This window comes from Triticum aestivum, chromosome 3D, assembly GCF_018294505.1.
Source record: "Triticum aestivum cultivar Chinese Spring chromosome 3D, IWGSC CS RefSeq v2.1, whole genome shotgun sequence".
NCBI classification, from domain to species: Eukaryota; Viridiplantae; Streptophyta; class Magnoliopsida; order Poales; family Poaceae; genus Triticum; species Triticum aestivum.
Window position 1 is genome coordinate 568501757 of NC_057802.1, and position 17988 is coordinate 568519744.

The window sequence follows — 17988 nt, forward strand, 5'->3', positions numbered from 1 at the left end:
ATACGTGAACTTTTTCAAATTTGATGATTTTTTTTTTGAAATTTGATGAACTTTTCTTTTCAAATCTATGAACTTTTTGTAATTTCGTGACCTATTTTTAAAAATTGATTATTTTGTTTCAAAATTTATGAACTTTTCTCAAATTCGATGAACTCTTTTCAATTTCAATGAACTTTTTCAAATTAGATGAATTATTTTCAAAAATTGATGAACTTTTTTAAATAGGTGAACTTTTTTCAAATTTTTGATGAACATTTTTTAATTTTTTGTGAACTGTTTATTAAGTTGATGAAATATTTTCAAATTTGTGAACTTTTCAAATAGGTGAACTTTTTCTCAAATTTTTTATGAACATTTTTTAATTTGTTGTGAACTGTTTTCTTAAGTTGATGAACTATTTTCAAATTTGTGAACTTTTTTTTCTAATTTGTGATGAACTTTTTCCAAATTTTTGTGAACTATTTTTTTATGTTGACGAATCCCAGCTCTAGCCAATATTTTCAAATAGGTGAACAAAAACATGTGGGTTGGAATCCCAGCTCTAGCCAATATTTTCCAAGGTTAAATTTTCTTTTCGCGTCTACTTTTTTAAGTAGCTGCTAGGCTGCGCGCGCGAGCGCCAGAAAGAAGATCTAAGCGGCGCTGAATGCGCCGAGTAGGAGCTCCCCACCCCACACGATCGACGTCGAGCAACCTTCCAAAAAGAGGGCTATGCTGTCGTTCCGGTCCAACAACAACCCGCAGCCACAGGCGGAACGAAATCAATCACAGGCGCAAGCGAATCATTCACCGCACGGCTCTCCGCCCGCCACGCCACCACACCAAACCTCCGCGATGCCTCGTACCTCCGGCCGGCCGCCGCCGTCGGAGCAGGGCCCGAGCCCCTCCACCTCCACCCCGGCGGCGGACTCCTCCGTCGCGGCCCTCATCGACCGCGCCACCTCCACCACGGCCCCCTCCGTCGACCCCGCCCTCCTCCGGGCCATCAAGTCATCGGCGCGGGCCTCCGACGGCGCCGTCCGCGACGTCTTCCGCCTCCTCCTCTCGCTCATGGCCAAGCCCCACTCCCACGTGCATAAGCCCCACTCTGACTTTTTTTCCTTCCTTTTTCTGTCCTTGTTTCTAGTTCTTTTATCTTTCTTGTTTTTCTTTTTTCCTTTGTTTTCCTTTTCTCTTTTATTTAAAAAGTTTGAAATTCCAATTTTTGTTTATAATAAAAAAAAATCTTCACAGTTTTAAAAATTCCTCGCAATTTTAAAAATGTTCACATTTCTAAAACAATTGTTCAAGTTTATGAAAAATCATGTTCTTCAAAAACAAAATTCGCTTTTTCAAATTTTCGTGATTCTAAAAAATTGGTTGGAACTCAAAATTGTTCCTAATTTCCGGAAATGTTCACATTTCATAAAAAAAATCTTCAGGTTTTTGAATTGTTCGCTTTTCAAAAAAATTAAAAAAAAGAAAATCAAAATTCAAATTTTTTCCATAAGTTTCTAAAATATATTATACTCCCTCTTCAAAGAAATATAAGAGCGTTTAGATCACTACTTTAGTGATCTAAATGCTCTTATATTTCTTTATGGAGGGAGTATATTTTAGTAGATTTTTAAAATATGTAGCTTCTGAAGCCGGCTTTTTTGGGTGTAAACACCCGCTAAGATTTTCCTTAGGATTTGGACCCTAAAATTTTTAAAGAATTATTTGCACAAAAAATGTGTTTCCTTTTTTTCTCCTTCCGCGAGATGCACATACTTACTTCTTGTGGGGGCACAGATTTGCTTCTGCGAGAGAAACAATCATGCCTCTCGAAAAGGAAAAAATGTGTTTTTTTTGTTCCCCGAGGGACACGAATTTACTTATCGTGGAGGCACGGATATGCTCGAGAGGCACATGCACTGCATCATTTGTTGCAAACTGGCATGGCGAGAGTGATCTTTAGAAAGAGTACTCTAACTAGTTTTTTAGACATGAGTACTCTAATTAGTGATTTCGTCCAAAAACGCTCTACGCTCTTGTTCCGGTCCAAATGGAAGAATCGACTCGGACGAAGCAGCCCGGCCCGGCCCGCGGCACAACCCGAAGGAAACCCATGACGGCAGATCACCGCCCGCAACCGCAAAGCGAATCCAATCAGCGCACGGCTCTCCGCCCGCCACGCCACCACACCAAACCGCCGCCATGCCGCGTGCCTCCGTCCGGCCGCCGCCGTCGGAGCAGGGCCCGAGCGCCTCCCCCTCCTCCACCCCGGCGGCGGATTCCTCCATCGCGGCCCTCATCGACCGCGCAACCTCCACCACGGCCCCCTCCGTCGACCCCGCACTCCTCCGCGCCATCAAGTCATCGGCGCGCGCCTCCGACGGCGCCGTCCGCGACGCCTTCCGCCTCCTCCTCTCCCTCATGGCCAAGCCCCACTCCCACGTGCGTAAGCCCCTTCCCCCAGATCTCCAGTTTCCCCACCTCTAGACCCCTTGCGGCGGCGCTGATGTTAAAAATTTCCCCTTTATGCGTGCGCAGGTGCGGCTCCTGGCCTTCAGCATCGTGGACGAGCTCTTCATGCGCTCCAAGCTCTTCCGCACCCTCCTCGCCGATGCGCTCGACGGATTCGTCCCGCTGGCCGTAGGCTTCCGCACCAACGAGCAGCTCCCCCCGCCCGCCGCGTCAGCTGCCACGCTCCGGAAGGCCGCCATCCAGGCGCTCGAGCGCTGGCACCACCTCTTCGGCGTGCACTATCGCCAGCTCCGTCTCGCCATCGAGTACCTCAAGTCATCCGCCCGCATCCAGTTCCCCGGTCTCCGCGCGGCCGTCGAGGCCCGTGCCGCGCGGGAGGCACGCACGCAGGAGATCTTGACTGCCAAGGTCGAACAGCTGCGGTCCACGATTGAATCCATAAAGGCTGAAATCCGGTCCACCATCCAAGAGATCCGCAACGGGCTGGACATCATCCGGGCTGAGTATGAGAAATTCGAGCGTTATGCAGACGATGATGATGAGGAGATTGCTTCAATGGCGATGCGGAGTATCAGGACAGCATCGTTGGTGGCCGGGCAGTGGGTGCCTGAAACTCAGGAAAACGAGGCGGTTTTCGATGCGTTGAGGGAGGCGTACAGGCTCCTTGTATCAAAGCATTTCAGCACCATTCAGGATTGGATATCTGTGCTTGTTAGGGTCAATCTTGCAGATAATCGTTTCAGAGATTCTGCGCTCAAGGAATTCATCGATGTTAAGAATGAAATACGCGCTGTAAGAGGCCAGTGCAATGAGCTTGGTCTTGATCTTGATAATGTTCGTAGGAAGAAGGATGTTCAGGAGGAAGACGAAGAGGATTGGGTGGAGGGGAAGATTGAAGTTCCTAGTCCTCCTAGAGTTGATAGCACTGTAGATGTTGCAGGTTCCAGCAAGGACAATAGGAAGGGAAAGAGGGTGGTGGGTGAAGTGAATTCTGGCAATAGTGACATACCAATTGGTGGCAATAGATCTCAGGAGATGGATCCTGAGAGAAAAAAGCTCCTTTCCGAAGCCCCTTTGGTATCATGGAGCTCTGTCTTGGACCGGTGGGGTTCAAATATGGATGCACATGTAAACCAGAGGGGGCTTGAGCTCGAGAGCCATTGGGGGAGGATGGATAATGATGCTGTTATACCTGCAGCAAAGATTGCAGAGTTAAATGTTCACCATTCTGTTTATAAAGAAGAGCCAGTTGAGATCCTACCATGTCATGCACCTCTGAAGAAAGGAGGTCTTTGCCAGAGAAGGGATCTCAAGATATGCCCTTTTCATGGGCCCATCATCCCACGTGATGCAAGAGGAAATCCGATTGGAAAAATTGGTGACAGTTCTGATGCGGGAGGCGATCCGCTTGAGCAGAAAGTAGACATTCGTGAGGCAGGAGGAGATCCGATCAAAACAAATGGAGGCAGTGATAGTGAAAGTACACAGGAGGGTCAGGGGCCCTCTACGTCAATGATGGCAAACATAAATAATGACACCAGCGACATTGATATTAGTAAAATTACAGTGGATCAGCTGGCGATGCAAGCGATTAAGAATGTTCGGAAAAGGGATATGGACGACAAAGCACGGGAAAGAGCCCAACGTGCGAGAATCCGCCAGCACAATGAAGATGTTCTGCGGCAAGCAGCTATTGCTTCAACGCCCCACTCAGCGGCAGCATATGGCCAGCCTTCTGAAGCACTGGGTCGACGTGGTCGACGTCGAGGTAAGACGAAGGAACCTACACTATCATCAATGCTGAAGAAGAAAGTTACCGCAAAAGATAGGATTTCAGGGAGGCTTCTAAATGGTCGTGCTAGGGACGCAACAATAAGAGAAGCTTCTAATACTGAGGATATGACCTACAGGGAAGCATTCCCAAATCAGTGGCAGTGAAAGCACCCTGAGTAGGTCTTTCTTCATAATTAACAGTTTTGTTTTGCTGTGCTGTTGCATGCTTGAAGTGCTTGAAGTACGCGGGGCACTGAAGCTGCTTCGAACCCGTGCATGGAAAATTTCAGAAAGGAAAGTCGTAGACCATTTGTATTGGCAGTCGGATTGAGAATCCAAATCAGAACAACGCGACAGTAAATAAGCACTCGATTTTGTGAACATGCCAAGCAGTTTGTCCTTGTTGCCGACCGTCCTTACATGATCATCCAGCTTCTCTGGAGCTACACCATCAACATCCGAGATTCTGAACTGGCCTTACAACAGCTCAGATGAGGCGGCGATAAACAGGATGATTGATACCTATCCTCTCCATTGCTAAGAAAGGGTTCCTGTTTTCTCTCTGCTCTTCTGTTCTGTTATCTTGGTTTTGCCTTGGCTTGTACAATAAACAGGTTGACTCTAGGTTGTATCTTCTGCAATGGAATTACTGTTAGCTATCAGATGTGTACCAAATGCCCCACAGTTTAGCTGCTTAAGATGTGAACTGAAGATGTGCTTTGCTTATGAAAAAAATTCCGACACAATATTTTGTTGCTCCCTGGCATGTATTCTTCTCCCCTTTGTACTATACTTTCTTTGTAACCTGTTGTTTGTCGAATTTCTGGGCATTATTGCACAAATGGTCTAACACAATTTGTGGCACAATTTCTGTTGCGGACTGAAGATGTGCTTGCATATGAAAACTGACAACACAAATGTCTACACACTGTATGCTGTTCAGAGGATACAGGTGTCGTCAGCATGTAGTTGCCCAACCAGTGCCTCTCGGACTTGTTTTCATCGTCTGACACATCAGGTCAGAAATTTACTTGCCCATCTATACTTACTAATTAAACTCATAATGTGATACCAACAAATTTATTTTGCTCTTACTTACGACTGTTGGTAATGAATATTCATCAGCAATATCTCTGGCCACCGAAGGAGAGTGCAAATAAGAACCATAATATGCAGAGGTGGAGAAAGAAACAAAATATTTTGATGCGCCAAGTAAACAATCTAAAGTATTTCTTGCAGGGTTCAAATGATGAACATAAGTCTTTGAATACCGGCCACTGCTTCTTCAAGGTCTTGGGTTTCAACAATATTGTAGAAACTAGTGAAGTACATATACTAGCAGGTGCAAATATTTGTTTCCTAAGTGTTTGATTGTTGTGTTGTTGTATGTGATAAGATGCTTATGTGCTCAAAAGTGTAACGTACCTTTTCACACCTTATCACAAACTGCACATATTCTTCATGCATTATCAGAAACTATACATTCAACATCTACGCAACCCCAAGGTCCAAAATTCCGTCAACGGGAATCATATTCCATGCACAGGTCGGGGGATAGCCACCAAATGCTAGTATATTTACACATATTCTCCATGTAGTTTTTTCTATGGTTATCCACCTATTTCATGATCTGGTTTTCATTTTATCTCTTTTTTAGGTTTCTTTTTTCCTTCTTTTTTTCTCAATATTATTTTTTTATTTTTATAATTTTGAGAAATTTTACAATTTGCAGTAATTTTGAAATTCTTGAACATTTTTTAAATTTGGAAACAATTTCTTGAAATCGTGCATATATATGAAATCATGAACATTTTTTGAATCAGCAAACATATTTAATAAATTGGGAAAATTTTCTGAAAATTGCGAAGATTTTTTGAATTCACGAATTTTTTTGCAATTTGATTTTTTTTAATTCATGAGAGCATTTCTTTAAATTCATCATTTAAAAAAATTGCAACATTTTTGAAATTCACTAATTGTTTTTGAATTCATGAATAATGTAGAAATTTGGAACATCTTAAAATTTATGGATAGGTTTTTACTGATGAACATTTTTTTACATTACTTCTAATTCAGAACATTTTTGGAAATTCGGAAATATTTTTTTATACTCATGCGAATTTTTTCAATTCATGATTTTTTTGAATTGGCGAACATTTAAAAACATTGGGAACAAATTTTGAATATTTTTGAATATTTTTTGAATCAATAAACAGTTTTTCGGATTTATTTTGAACTTTTTTGAAATTCATTAATTTTTCTAAAATTTGTGAACATATTCTGAATGGGAAAATATTTTTGAATAGGCGTTTTTTGAATTTGGGTACATATTTTGAAATTCACCAATTTTTTGAAATTCAGCACCTTTTTATAACTACTGAATATTTTTCGTCTCATGAAAATTCATCACATTATTTTAACCATGAAAAGTTTAGAAATCTTAGTGCATTTTTCAAATCATGAATTTTTAAATTAGGAGCAATTTTAAATTTGTGTTTTTTAAAATTGATACATTTTTTAGACTTTGAAACCTTTTAAAATTTGTATTTTGTAAAAAAAGAAATAGAATGTTGTTTGAAATCCTGAACAGTTTTTAATGAAGAAAAAACAAAAAAGGAGCAAAAGACAGGGGCGCCCAGCCCCGCCTGTGCGCCAGCCAAAATTGGCGTGTGGGGGAGCGAGGGGTGTGCGTTAGCTCGCTTTCCACGTTATGACTCGGGAAATAGTAGCTCTGGCCCGTCAAGCAATATGTGGCTTGCAAGGTCATACCAAAAAGTGTACATTGGCATAATATGTGATAATCCAAATTTGTATTTCTTTTTAATACTTTCGAGCACATAGGTGGTCATCTTAAATGTGCTCAAATTAAAATGTATCAGGTGTTGCTTCCAACATGCGGGGTCTTATCATGTGAGGTGAATTGGGATACTCAATGATGTGTTCCAAATGTTGTTGAACGATTGATGTAATTTTATTGTCCAATAACTCGTCTACGAGCTTGAATTTATTCTGTAGAACATTGAAATTATTCTGTAGAACATTGAAATCTTTTGGACATCTCGACTAGGAAATTTACTTGTTCCATGTTAAAGACAAGAGGTTTGATCTCCATCTATCCACACTGATTGAACCTCTGTCGTGATACTCTTAACACATTCAAATGTTGTGGTGCTTTGTCCGTTCCTTTTATCAAAGTTTGTCCTTTCTTTCTTTGCTATGAGAAGGCAATGATCCACCGTTGGACTGTCTCATCTCTAGATTCATCAAGAAATATACCCCATAGTCCATACTACAAGTAAGACTAGTAATACTTTGTTTGGTGCTACCGTTGCATCCACTGTCAAAACATGATCCAAATAGTCATGAAAAAGTATGGGAAAAAATTAACTATTGGTCACTACTGAAATATTATGCTTTTGTTAAACATACTTTGGTTTTTCTCAATACTTTGAAGTATTGTAGACTACTGCGGTAATCATAAAGGGTATGTCATAAAATGTGCTTTTAAAAGTTTTACTTTTGAAGAATGTGGTTTTCAAATGTTAAAAAGTCTAAATAGCCCTCTATACAGTAGAGCCTTTGTTTTTAAATTGGATGGGCTAATTCAAATACATGGTTAGTCACACGATCCATCTTAAACCACTCACCCCATTTTGGTTTGGCTTTGGTTGATCCCCTTACGTTTTGTGTACTATTAATGCTGGGATTGACTTTTTGTGTTCTATTGATCCCGGGATTGATGTTTTGTGTTCTATTGATGCCGGGATTGACGTTTTGTGATCTATTGATGCTGGGATTTGGAGAGATCGCTTATGATGACACGCTATAGGAACAACTAACAAAAACATATGTAAAGCATCTACTTGGTATGCTGCATCCAGGATTGCAGATGTCGTGCTCCGGATGAGCTCTTCTACCTTCTTAGACCAAAACTATAATGGAACAACCACCAGAGCTTGGGAAGTCGAGAGTGCGTGGGTAGAATGGTTCTGCTACTCTCAAGACAAGATAATGCAAGAAAGTTGTGGTTGAACCCAGGCACAATGCACCCCTTATGTAGCCACCTATTTTGTACATCGCGATCTGTGCAGGCACTTTTCTCTTTTTTGTTTTTTCCAAATAAAATAACATATGCTCTTTAAACTTTACAGGACAAAATAACATTACAACAATGTAGGAGAAAATCATAATTTTCGTGGAACATAAATACTTAAAATAATATGTACATTTTTTACTAAAAAAATCTAATTTTGTATATTTATGCTAGCCCAAGAAAGTCAGAAAAAAAATTCACAGATTGTAGTTCTAAAGTTTTATTGATCTGTAAAGTTTGAAGTTCATATGTTGTTTCATCTGAGAGAAACAAAGAAGATAAACTTTCATATAGTAGTTAGTTGGCTAGCACATTTCTCAAGGCAATGTTGAAGGGTAAAAGGATAAGGGATACAACACCGAAGAAGGATGATATTTATTTCTTATAAATATCAATTGGTATAGGAATCTGACGCTGTAGGTAACCTTTGCTTTAGAGATCAAGGTTGTATGGCCGCATCACATCTCTGTCCTTGGCAACCGCTACTCCACAGAAGAATATATATCGTCATTGAGAAACCAATTTGTGGAGCTCACCTGTTTCACGAGTGCATGATGTGGTACACCAAACAATCATCTCCAACGCACGGTTGAAGGACAACAGCATGTTGCTCTACCCCCACGGACATAGTTGGTGAAATCTTAGTCGAGACCACCAATCTTGATTTCCTTAGTTTAGAGGGAGTTCGATACTGTCGATCTATTCCCGAACGACCCCTGGATCATGGGTGACGGCCACGGTTATCTTGAAGACATGATCGAAGCAATTAATCTGGGCAACTTCCTCTAGCTGAAACTCAATTTGGAATGGCCGGGCCCAAGGGCTATGGTTTCAAGTAGGATTACGTGGCTAGTTTGAGTGGAAGAAGCTTGCTTATTTAAGGAGGTTGTGAAATGTGAAAAATGTGAAACGAGTGTGGTTTGCACGAGGAGAGGATGAAGAAACCTAGGAGAAGCGATTGCTACACTAGTAGAAAAAGGCCAATTTGTTCCGGTTCATAAGGCTCATCTGTCCCGGTTGGGGAACCGGGACTAAAGGGTCGTTACTAATGCCCTAGGCCTTTAGTCCCGGTTCTTATACAAACCGGGACAGATGGGCCTCCACGTGGCCGCTCCGGTGAGCCCAGGCAGGAGGGCCTTTGGTCCCGGTTGGTAGCACCAACCGGGACCAATAAGCTTCCACGCGTCAGCATTTCAGCGGCTGGTTTTTTTTTTGAAAGGAGGTGGTTTAGGGGTTTTGGGGGTTAATTTAGGTTGGTATAGGTAGCTAATAGAGAGATGTGTCCTCTCTTATCTCCGTGCTACTGCTACTGCTATGCCTAAACATGACTTAGATTGAAGTGAGGCAACATGTGGTGCATGTCGAAAGTAATACTAATCCTAACTTGATCAAGTTTGGATTGTACTACTTTCGACATGCACCACATGCATGTTGCCTTCACTTCAATCCAATCCATGTTCATTTCATCCACAGATATATAATAACTCTTCATGCTCGCATCATGCATCATCATAATAACAAGTCCTACTAATCATCATCATACAACTTCTACTCGTTATTAATAACAAGTCATACGATCATCATCCTGATAGTCATCGAACCAACCCTACTTTGTTCTTAGCACATGATCATCAGTATTAGGTAGGACCTAAATACCCTCTTTAAGGTAAAATAGCATAAAACAATATAGACCCTGACTCTCCATTATGGAGAATGGAGATCATCCTGTCTCCAATTCTTGCGCTTCGCTTCCTTTTGCTTCCAAGAACCTCCTTACGACTGTCCATACATTTTTTCCATTCTCTGATTAGCATGTCTCCACTTCTTTTAGAAATCCGGTATGGACAGTTGAGATTCGTAGGATGACCTGGATATATGTTCAAAACACGAAGGCTGCCATTCTGATACATCAAATGAGGCACACAATCCTCTGGGATTCTCTGTTGAAAAACATAGTAATAACTTCATAGTTAGCAATGATGTACTAGTTTTAGAAGTATGCAAAAGATGCACGGATGTCGTAATAGTAAAATATCTTACCAGGGTATCTCCATGGTAGTTACCGTAGTTCAACACGTGCACTAGTGGCACGTATTGACCATAATGTTGAGGAGTTTGATTGTAGATATTGTAATTCTCAAGATCAGTACAAAATCCGACCAGATGATTTTTCTCCTGATAAGTTAATTCGGAGCCATCGGTGTAGTGGGTTTTGTCTACCATGTTCCGCACATTGTTTGAACAATCAAAATAAGCTGTCAATGGAAATAAGCTGTCAACTATTTTGAAATAAACAATATAAATTAGCTAATAACTATGTTTGAGAAACTCACATAGCGGTAGAACTGGAGGCGTATCAACAAGGACCCAAATGTCCATATTGTCTTGCTCGATTTCAGGATCACCAAGATCCATGGTGACAAGCATACCCTCATCAAAACCATACATCTTGCAAAATGCTTCCCAATTTTTGCAACCAAAATGGGTTACGCTCTCAGCATTATACAGATTTACTTCAAAATCCACATCATGATGGGTCCTTAGGTGAATTTTCTTCGTTTCAAAATTTTCATGGTCTTCAAAATCCATCCTCTCCAAGACATAGCGTCTTGCATGGCATGGGATAAGCTATACTCGAATTGTAAAAGATGAAAATTACACGTTGAAATAGTTGAAGTCATGCTTAATTACGAAAAAAACACTTGTCGCCGTTGCGTACCGTTTCAACATCGAAGGTCTCCTCGAGCTTAATGCTGAAGCGCCGATCATCGTCCAGGTGAGGCCTGTAGCACAAACCTCGATCGTCGTGGCACCACCCGCACTCCCCCGGGAGACTTTCGTCGTCCGATGATGACATTTCCTACGTTCATAATTCAAAGATTAAACTTGTACAATTAAATATATGTACTACAAAAACTAAATTAGATCATTATTATTCATCACGGGTTGACTATCGGTTTGTCGAGTCTTTTCTTGAAAACTCTCAGCTCACGTGGTGTATACATTCGACCGTTGGTGATGGTCGCTCCTCCATTTGTCCCCGAGTGCATTACACCAAAATGTCTAGCACACGGGAACGAAGGAGAAGCGACCCCACGACAACAGTCGGGATTCTTCGTCCTCTCATATATATATGGTGGAACTCTCCCTCATTGATTCCTCTCTGACATTTGCGACCGTCAGTGATGGTAGCTCCTCCTTTCGTTCCCGAGTGCATTACACCAAATTGTCTAGCACACCAGAACGAAGGAGAAGCTACCCCCACGACAACAGTCGGGATTCTTCGTCCTCTCATATATGGTGGAGACTCGACAGACTTAAAGTCAACCCGAAATATCGTTTAATTATCTTTCTAAAATAGGATTTGGCTGGTCTCACCTCGATGTCGGAGGGGGCAGTGACGGGGACGACGGCGAGGATGATGGAGGGGCCGGGGCTCCTAGATTTCTGCGAAAACAAAAACCCTATAACCTACCAATTTTAGCATTCAAAGTAGGAGTAGTTTTCCAATTTGAGCATTCAATAAGCAAAATCAAATTACAAAATAAAGTAGTATTCAAATTAGGATGCATTCAATTATAAGCAAAACTACATCATCTCCATGCGTTCGTACATCGTCGAATATTATCACTAATACACCTCGAATACTATCATACATATCGCCAGTACAGCTAGAACCGTAGCGCCCGACGGGTATCGGCGCGGGCGGTGGACACCCAAAGGGAAGGAACCATCACAGGATCATAGCTCCAGTGAGATCCCTGAAGAACCTGCCAGGTATTGTCGAACCTGCCCTCCAACGCAACCATGTAGCGACGGACGTGCTCGTCCTCCTCGCTGACACGGTGACGTACCACGTCCGCGGTGTCCGGAAGCCTCGGCACCGTCACTGGCCCACGCGACCGCCACCAAACAAGGATCGGGTCAACGACGGGCTGGCTCCTCACCAACCTACGCCCCCGGAAGGCAGCACCTCCCAAAACCAGCCCGACGGAGCCCAGTCCCGGACATGGCCCCTCTGATCAAGCCGGCCTCCTCCGCCGAGTCGACGACGAGGATGCGGGATAGGCATCGTCGATGTCGATGCGGGAATAATTGCTTTAACTAAAAAAACAAACTAGTTCTATTAATTTCCTTACTATAAATAGAATAAAGTATTACTTACTAAAAATAAACTAGCTAGTTTAACTAGTTCTATTATTTTTCTAACTAATTCTATTAAACACTTTCTAAGTAGTACTTACTAAAAGTTATCGGGGAGGGGGGTACGTATATCGACAACGACATACCCGATAAAAAATAAGAAGGGGAAGACGAAGAAAAAAAAGAGGAGAAGAAGAAAGGAATAGAGGAAGAGATCGAAGAAAAAAAGAAAAAAAAAGAGGAGAAGAAGAAGGAATAGAGGAGAAGAAGAAAAAATAGAATAATATATTATTCTATTTCTTCTTCTTCTCCTCTATTTCTTCTTCTTCTACTCTTTTTTTTCTTCTTTTTCATCTTCTTATTTATTTCTCCTCTTCTTCCTCTCCTCTTCTTCTTATTCTTCTTCTTCTTCTTCTCCTTCTTCCTCTTCTTATTCTCATTTTTTCTCTCCTTCTTTTTCTTCTAAATATGAACATACATAAATGACTTTGATCATACAAAATTTTCAGATTCCTACACAATATGAACATATACATAAATTGACAAAGAAAATTCTATGAACAAAAAAAACATAAAAATTCTATGAACAAAATTACAACAGAAAAAAATCATAAAAATTCTATGAAAAAATTGATATATTCTTTGCATATATATATGAACATACAAACATTTGCATATTCAATAATAATATCACCAAAAAATCTAAAGTACACATCTAAATTACAATAACTAAATTAACTACACATCCAAATTAATACAACTAAATTACAAATCTAAACTACACATATATAATAGCTAGCTAGGGGGCGCGGCGGCGGCGGCCATTACAGGGAGGAGGAGGAGGGGATCGGGGCGGTGCTCACAGGGTGCGCGGCGACGGCGACGAGGAGGCAGCGTCGGGGCAGGGGCGGCGCGGGGCGGGGCGGGACGGCGTCGGGGCATGGCGCAGGGGCGCGGCCGGCGACGGCGTGGGCTCGAGGGCGGCGGACGGCGTCGGCGTGGGCTCGGGGGCACGGGCGACGGCGACGGCGTCGAGGCAGCCTGGCGGCGTCGAGGAGGGTCGGCGTCGTCGGGCGGCAATTGACGTTGAAATCTGAAAAAATGCTAAGTGCTGGCTTATATAGGAAAAGCTAGTCCCGGTTCGTGGCACGAACCGGTACCAAAGTCCACCTTCAGTCCCGGTTGCTGCCACCAACCGGGACCAAAGGCCTCTTTTCAGCAGCCCAAAGGGCGGGAAGAAGAGGCCTTTGGTCCCGGTTGGTGGTACAAACCGGGACTAAAGGGGGGGGCATTAGTACCGGTTGGTGCCACGAACCGGTACCAATGTATGCCTTTAGTACCGGTTGGTGGCACCAACCGGGACTAAAGGCCTTGTGCTGCCCGCATCGCGGCACGAAAGTTTAGTCCCACCTCGCTAGCTGACGGAGCTCGAGAGTGATTTATAAGCCCCACTCCCGCTGCCCTCTCGAACTCCTCTCAAATGCAGGCTTTCGGGCCTAAACACACTGTATCTGCCTGTAGGCCTATTGGGCCTTCTACGGGCCTGAATCCTGGCCCATGGGTGGGTTTCTAGTCGTATTCAGGTCGTGGTGGCCCAGTAGGTGGCGTTTTTTTTATTTTTTCCCAGTTTATTTCTTTTCTTTTTTGCTTTATTTATTTTATTTTGTTTCTACTTACAATAAAATACTTATTTATTTTATTTTATTTTGTTTCTAATTACTTATTTATTTTATTTTATGATAATTCTTTTTGCTATTAAAGTTTCTAACAAAAAAAGTTCTATACGAAAATTCTTTTTGCTTTTAATGATTTTGAACAGAAAAAACTTTGATAATTTTAGTTGCATCAATTTATATAATTTTAGTTTCAGTAATACTAGAGGTTGCTTATAATGTTTTGAACAGAAAATACGTTGATAATTTTAGTTTCATAAATTTTATTTATGTTATTAAAGTTTATTTTATTTTATTTCTACTTATATGTTTTATTAAAGTTTATTTTATTCTGTTTCTAATTACTTATTTATTTTTTATGATATTTGTTATTTTCCATGCATTTACTGTTTATTTTGAGCTATAAGACCCTGAAATTGAAAAGCACTAGAAATGAACTCTGAAAACGTTGAAAGTTGGCATGGTATCATCATTTCACCCACATAGCATGTGCAAGAAAGTAGAGAGGGTTACGGCAAAAACTGGATGCACTTCGTGTACAAAACGGACAATCTCTTTCGAAGTATCAGGGTTTTATTCGGAAACTCGTCTGTTACAAAGGCATTTCATTTTTTTGAACTTACTTGAACTCCATAGTTTTTCTGTGTTCAAAATGCACCATTCAAAGCCACATCATCAATTTTCAACCCTTTCTGACTTCATTTGTTATTTTTCATGCATTTACTGATTATTTTGAGCTATAAAACCCTGAAATTGAAAAGCATTTCAAATCAACTCTGAAAAGGTTAAAAGTTGGCATGGTATCATAATTTCACCCACATAGCATGTGAAAGAAAGTAGAGAGGGTTACGGCAAAAACTGGATGCACTTCGTGTACAAAACGGACAATCTCTTTCGAAGTATCAGGGTTTCATTCGGAAACTCGTCTGTTACAAAGAGATTTCATTTCTTTGAACTTACTTGAACTCCATAGTTTTCTGTGTTCAAAATGCACCATTCAAAGCCACATCATCAATTTTCAACCCTTTCTGACTTCATTTGTTATTTTTCATGCATTTACTGATTATTTTGAGCTATAAAACCCTGAAATTGAAAAGCATTTCAAATCAACTATGAAAAGGTTAAAAGTTGGCATGGTATCATCATTTCACCCACATAGCATGTGCAAGAACGTAGAGAGGGTTACGGCAAAAACTGGATGCACTTCGTGTACAAAACGGACAATCTCTTTCGAAATATCAGGGTTTCATACGGAAACTCGTCTGCTACAAAGGGATTTCATTTTTTTTGAACTTACTTGAACTCCATAGTTTTTCTGTGTTCAAAATGCACCATTCAAAGCCACATCAACAATTTTCAACCCTTTCTGACTTCATTTGTTATTTTTCATGCATTTACTGATTATTTTGAGCTATAAGACCCTGAAATTGAAGGCAACGTATAGCTCTCATGGATAGATAAGTGACCAAATTAATAGAAGTTCATCATCACATTAAAACCAAAGTACATACATAGTTCTCATTGAACAACATATATATAGCTCTCCAGAACATCTAATTAGACCATACATTGAAATTATGTAAAACATTTCAATGCAACAACAAACGCGATCATAATCGCAACCAAGGTAACAATTGATCCAACTGCATAATGATACCAAGCCTCGCTATGAATGACATATTTTCTAATCTTTCTAATATTCAACCGCATTGCATCCATCTTGATCTTGCGATCATCAACGACATCCGCAACATGCAACTCCAATATCATCTTCTCCTCCTTATTATTTTTTTATTTTTTCCTTCAAGTAATTGTTTTCTTTTTCAACTAAATTTAACCTCTCGACAATAGGGTCGATTGGAATTTCCGGTTCAACCACCTCCTAGATAAATAAAATCTATGTCACGTTGGTCGGCATAATTGTCATAAACAATAAATGAACCAAATAGTTATAAAAAGATAATATATACCACATCCGAATCATAGACAGGACGATGGCCGACGGGGACGGATACCAAAACCATCGCACTATATAATAAAGGAATAATAAAAGTAACATAATTAGACAAGTATCTATCTGAAGTAAGATTTTTTTTTCAGAAAGAAGATAAGAACAAGAGGCTCACCACGGTGGTACTGGCGACGAGATCGGCACGGGCGATCGACGGTGGTGAAGACGGGGACGGGACATGACGGACCGCTAAACCTTGACAAATCTCGGGGAAAAGGAAGCTCGGAGGTCGAGTTTCGAGAGGAGAAAGATTAACTAGTGTGGCTCAGACATTTCATCGAACACCTCATGTGCATAGGAGGTGAGCTAGAGCACCCAAATGCCCTCCCCTCGACGGCCAGAAAAAATAGAGCACTGTTGAGTGCTCTGCTGCGGCGATGGGGTATATATAGGCAGCTCATTTGTCCCGGTTCGTGGCTAGAACCGGTACTAATCCGGGCCTTCTGTCCCGGTTCAAGCCAAGAACCGGGACCAATGGTTGTGGGCCAGGAGCGAGGCCCATTAGTCCCGGTTCGTGCCTCGAACCGGGACAAATGGTTCCATACGAACCGGGACCAATGCCCACGAGGCCCCGGCCGGCCCCCCTGGGCTCACGAACCGGGACGAATGCCCCCATGGGTCCCGGTTCGTGACTGAACCGGAACTAATGGGCTTGTCATGTCCGAACGAAAGCCCTGTTTTCTACTAGTGCTAATACGTATAATGGTTCCATGTTGAGGGAATTAATTGGAGAAGCGGCATGGAATCAATTGATTAGAAAACTAGCTATAGACCGACATGCAAAAGGTAAGGCTATGTGAGTATTGTAATAGTACTTTTTTTTGAAATCATACCTCTCTCTCTCTCTATTTACGATTCAACCAGCCTTACATCACTTAATAAGTGAGGGATGAGCTCGCTAGGAGGCTCAACAAAAAAATTACAAGACGGGACCTTAGTCAAATTTGCTAATTCATGAGCAACAGAATTAGCTAGAACAGTGCACAAACGAGGTATAAGAGAAGCTCCACAGGATATGATAGCAATCATCAAAGATTGAAGTCGATGGACCTGCAGACTGAAAACTAATTTTGGGTCAGTCATTTTTTTATCCTGCTTGATTACGACAAGGTCCCGCCCTGCAGCAGGTCAGCCCACCTTTTGGCATGCATTTCAAACACACCATCTTTTATTCTCCTTCACTACCACGCCATGCATTTAGATGAAACATCGTTGCCTTCTTCTTTTTATTCTCAGTCACTAACAGGCGATGCTTGCATGCAGACGCATGCAAGCTCCTCGGTGATGCTACATGCCTTCGGATTTATGATTGTACCGCTTGAGTTTGACTAAAAACGAATTTCCAACATGACATACATATACAAAGCTCCATATTTTATGTTCTTCATAACATAAAACGACAAAGGGATAAAAGTAAAATTGGAGCGAGAAACATAGCACACGGGAGATAAAAAAGGATTTTATTTGTATCAATTACTTCTCCTTAATAGTAAATCCGTACGTAGTTGCACCCATATATTAGTAGAATATTTTTTGCATGTTAATTATTTGATTAGTGCTAGAATTGATATTTGGTATGATATTAACTGCACGCTAAACATGTGAGCGCTCACCACTGGAGCCACCTATGTCGTTGTTGATCTGATTGAATGGCCAAGATTTGTTGGATCTACTCCTCGGTGATGGCCAAGATATGTGTGTAAATAAGGATATACATTAAAACAAAAAATATTTGCTATCAATCGACTTTTTTAGATGAGCACTAGCCCTATGCAACGAATAAACAGAAGCCCATCACATACTTGGGCTTGGTCTAAAACATATAAAAAATGACCTGAAGCATCGTA

General features: G+C 41.4%; 1 protein-coding gene across 2 annotated transcripts; it reads left to right on the forward strand.

The window, feature by feature from the left end:
- Positions 1 to 2110: 2110 nt before the first annotated feature.
- LOC123080552 (UV-stimulated scaffold protein A homolog) lies at positions 2111 to 4981 on the forward strand. 2 transcript variants are annotated; one of them, XM_044503486.1, is made up of 2 exons: positions 2111 to 2418; positions 2515 to 4981. In XM_044503486.1, the coding sequence occupies exons 1-2, from the start codon at positions 2179 to 2181 to the stop codon at positions 4384 to 4386; spliced, it is 2112 nt and encodes a 703-aa protein (XP_044359421.1). In that variant the 5' UTR covers positions 2111 to 2178; the 3' UTR covers positions 4387 to 4981. The 2 variants fall into 2 exon arrangements, with proteins under 2 accessions (XP_044359421.1, XP_044359422.1); XM_044503487.1 differs by having other exon boundaries at positions 2148 to 2422.
- Positions 4982 to 17988: the final 13007 nt, after the last annotated feature.

Excerpts from the sequence above, each read along its gene's own strand:
- LOC123080552 (XM_044503486.1), top strand. The coding sequence starts at position 2,179 with ATGCCGCGTGCCTCCGTCCGGCCGCCGCCGTCGGAGCAGGGCCCGAGC. Across the intron at positions 2,419-2,514 it reads TGGCCAAGCCCCACTCCCAC|GTGCGGCTCCTGGCCTTCAG; the intron begins GTGCGTAAGCCC and ends ATGCGTGCGCAG.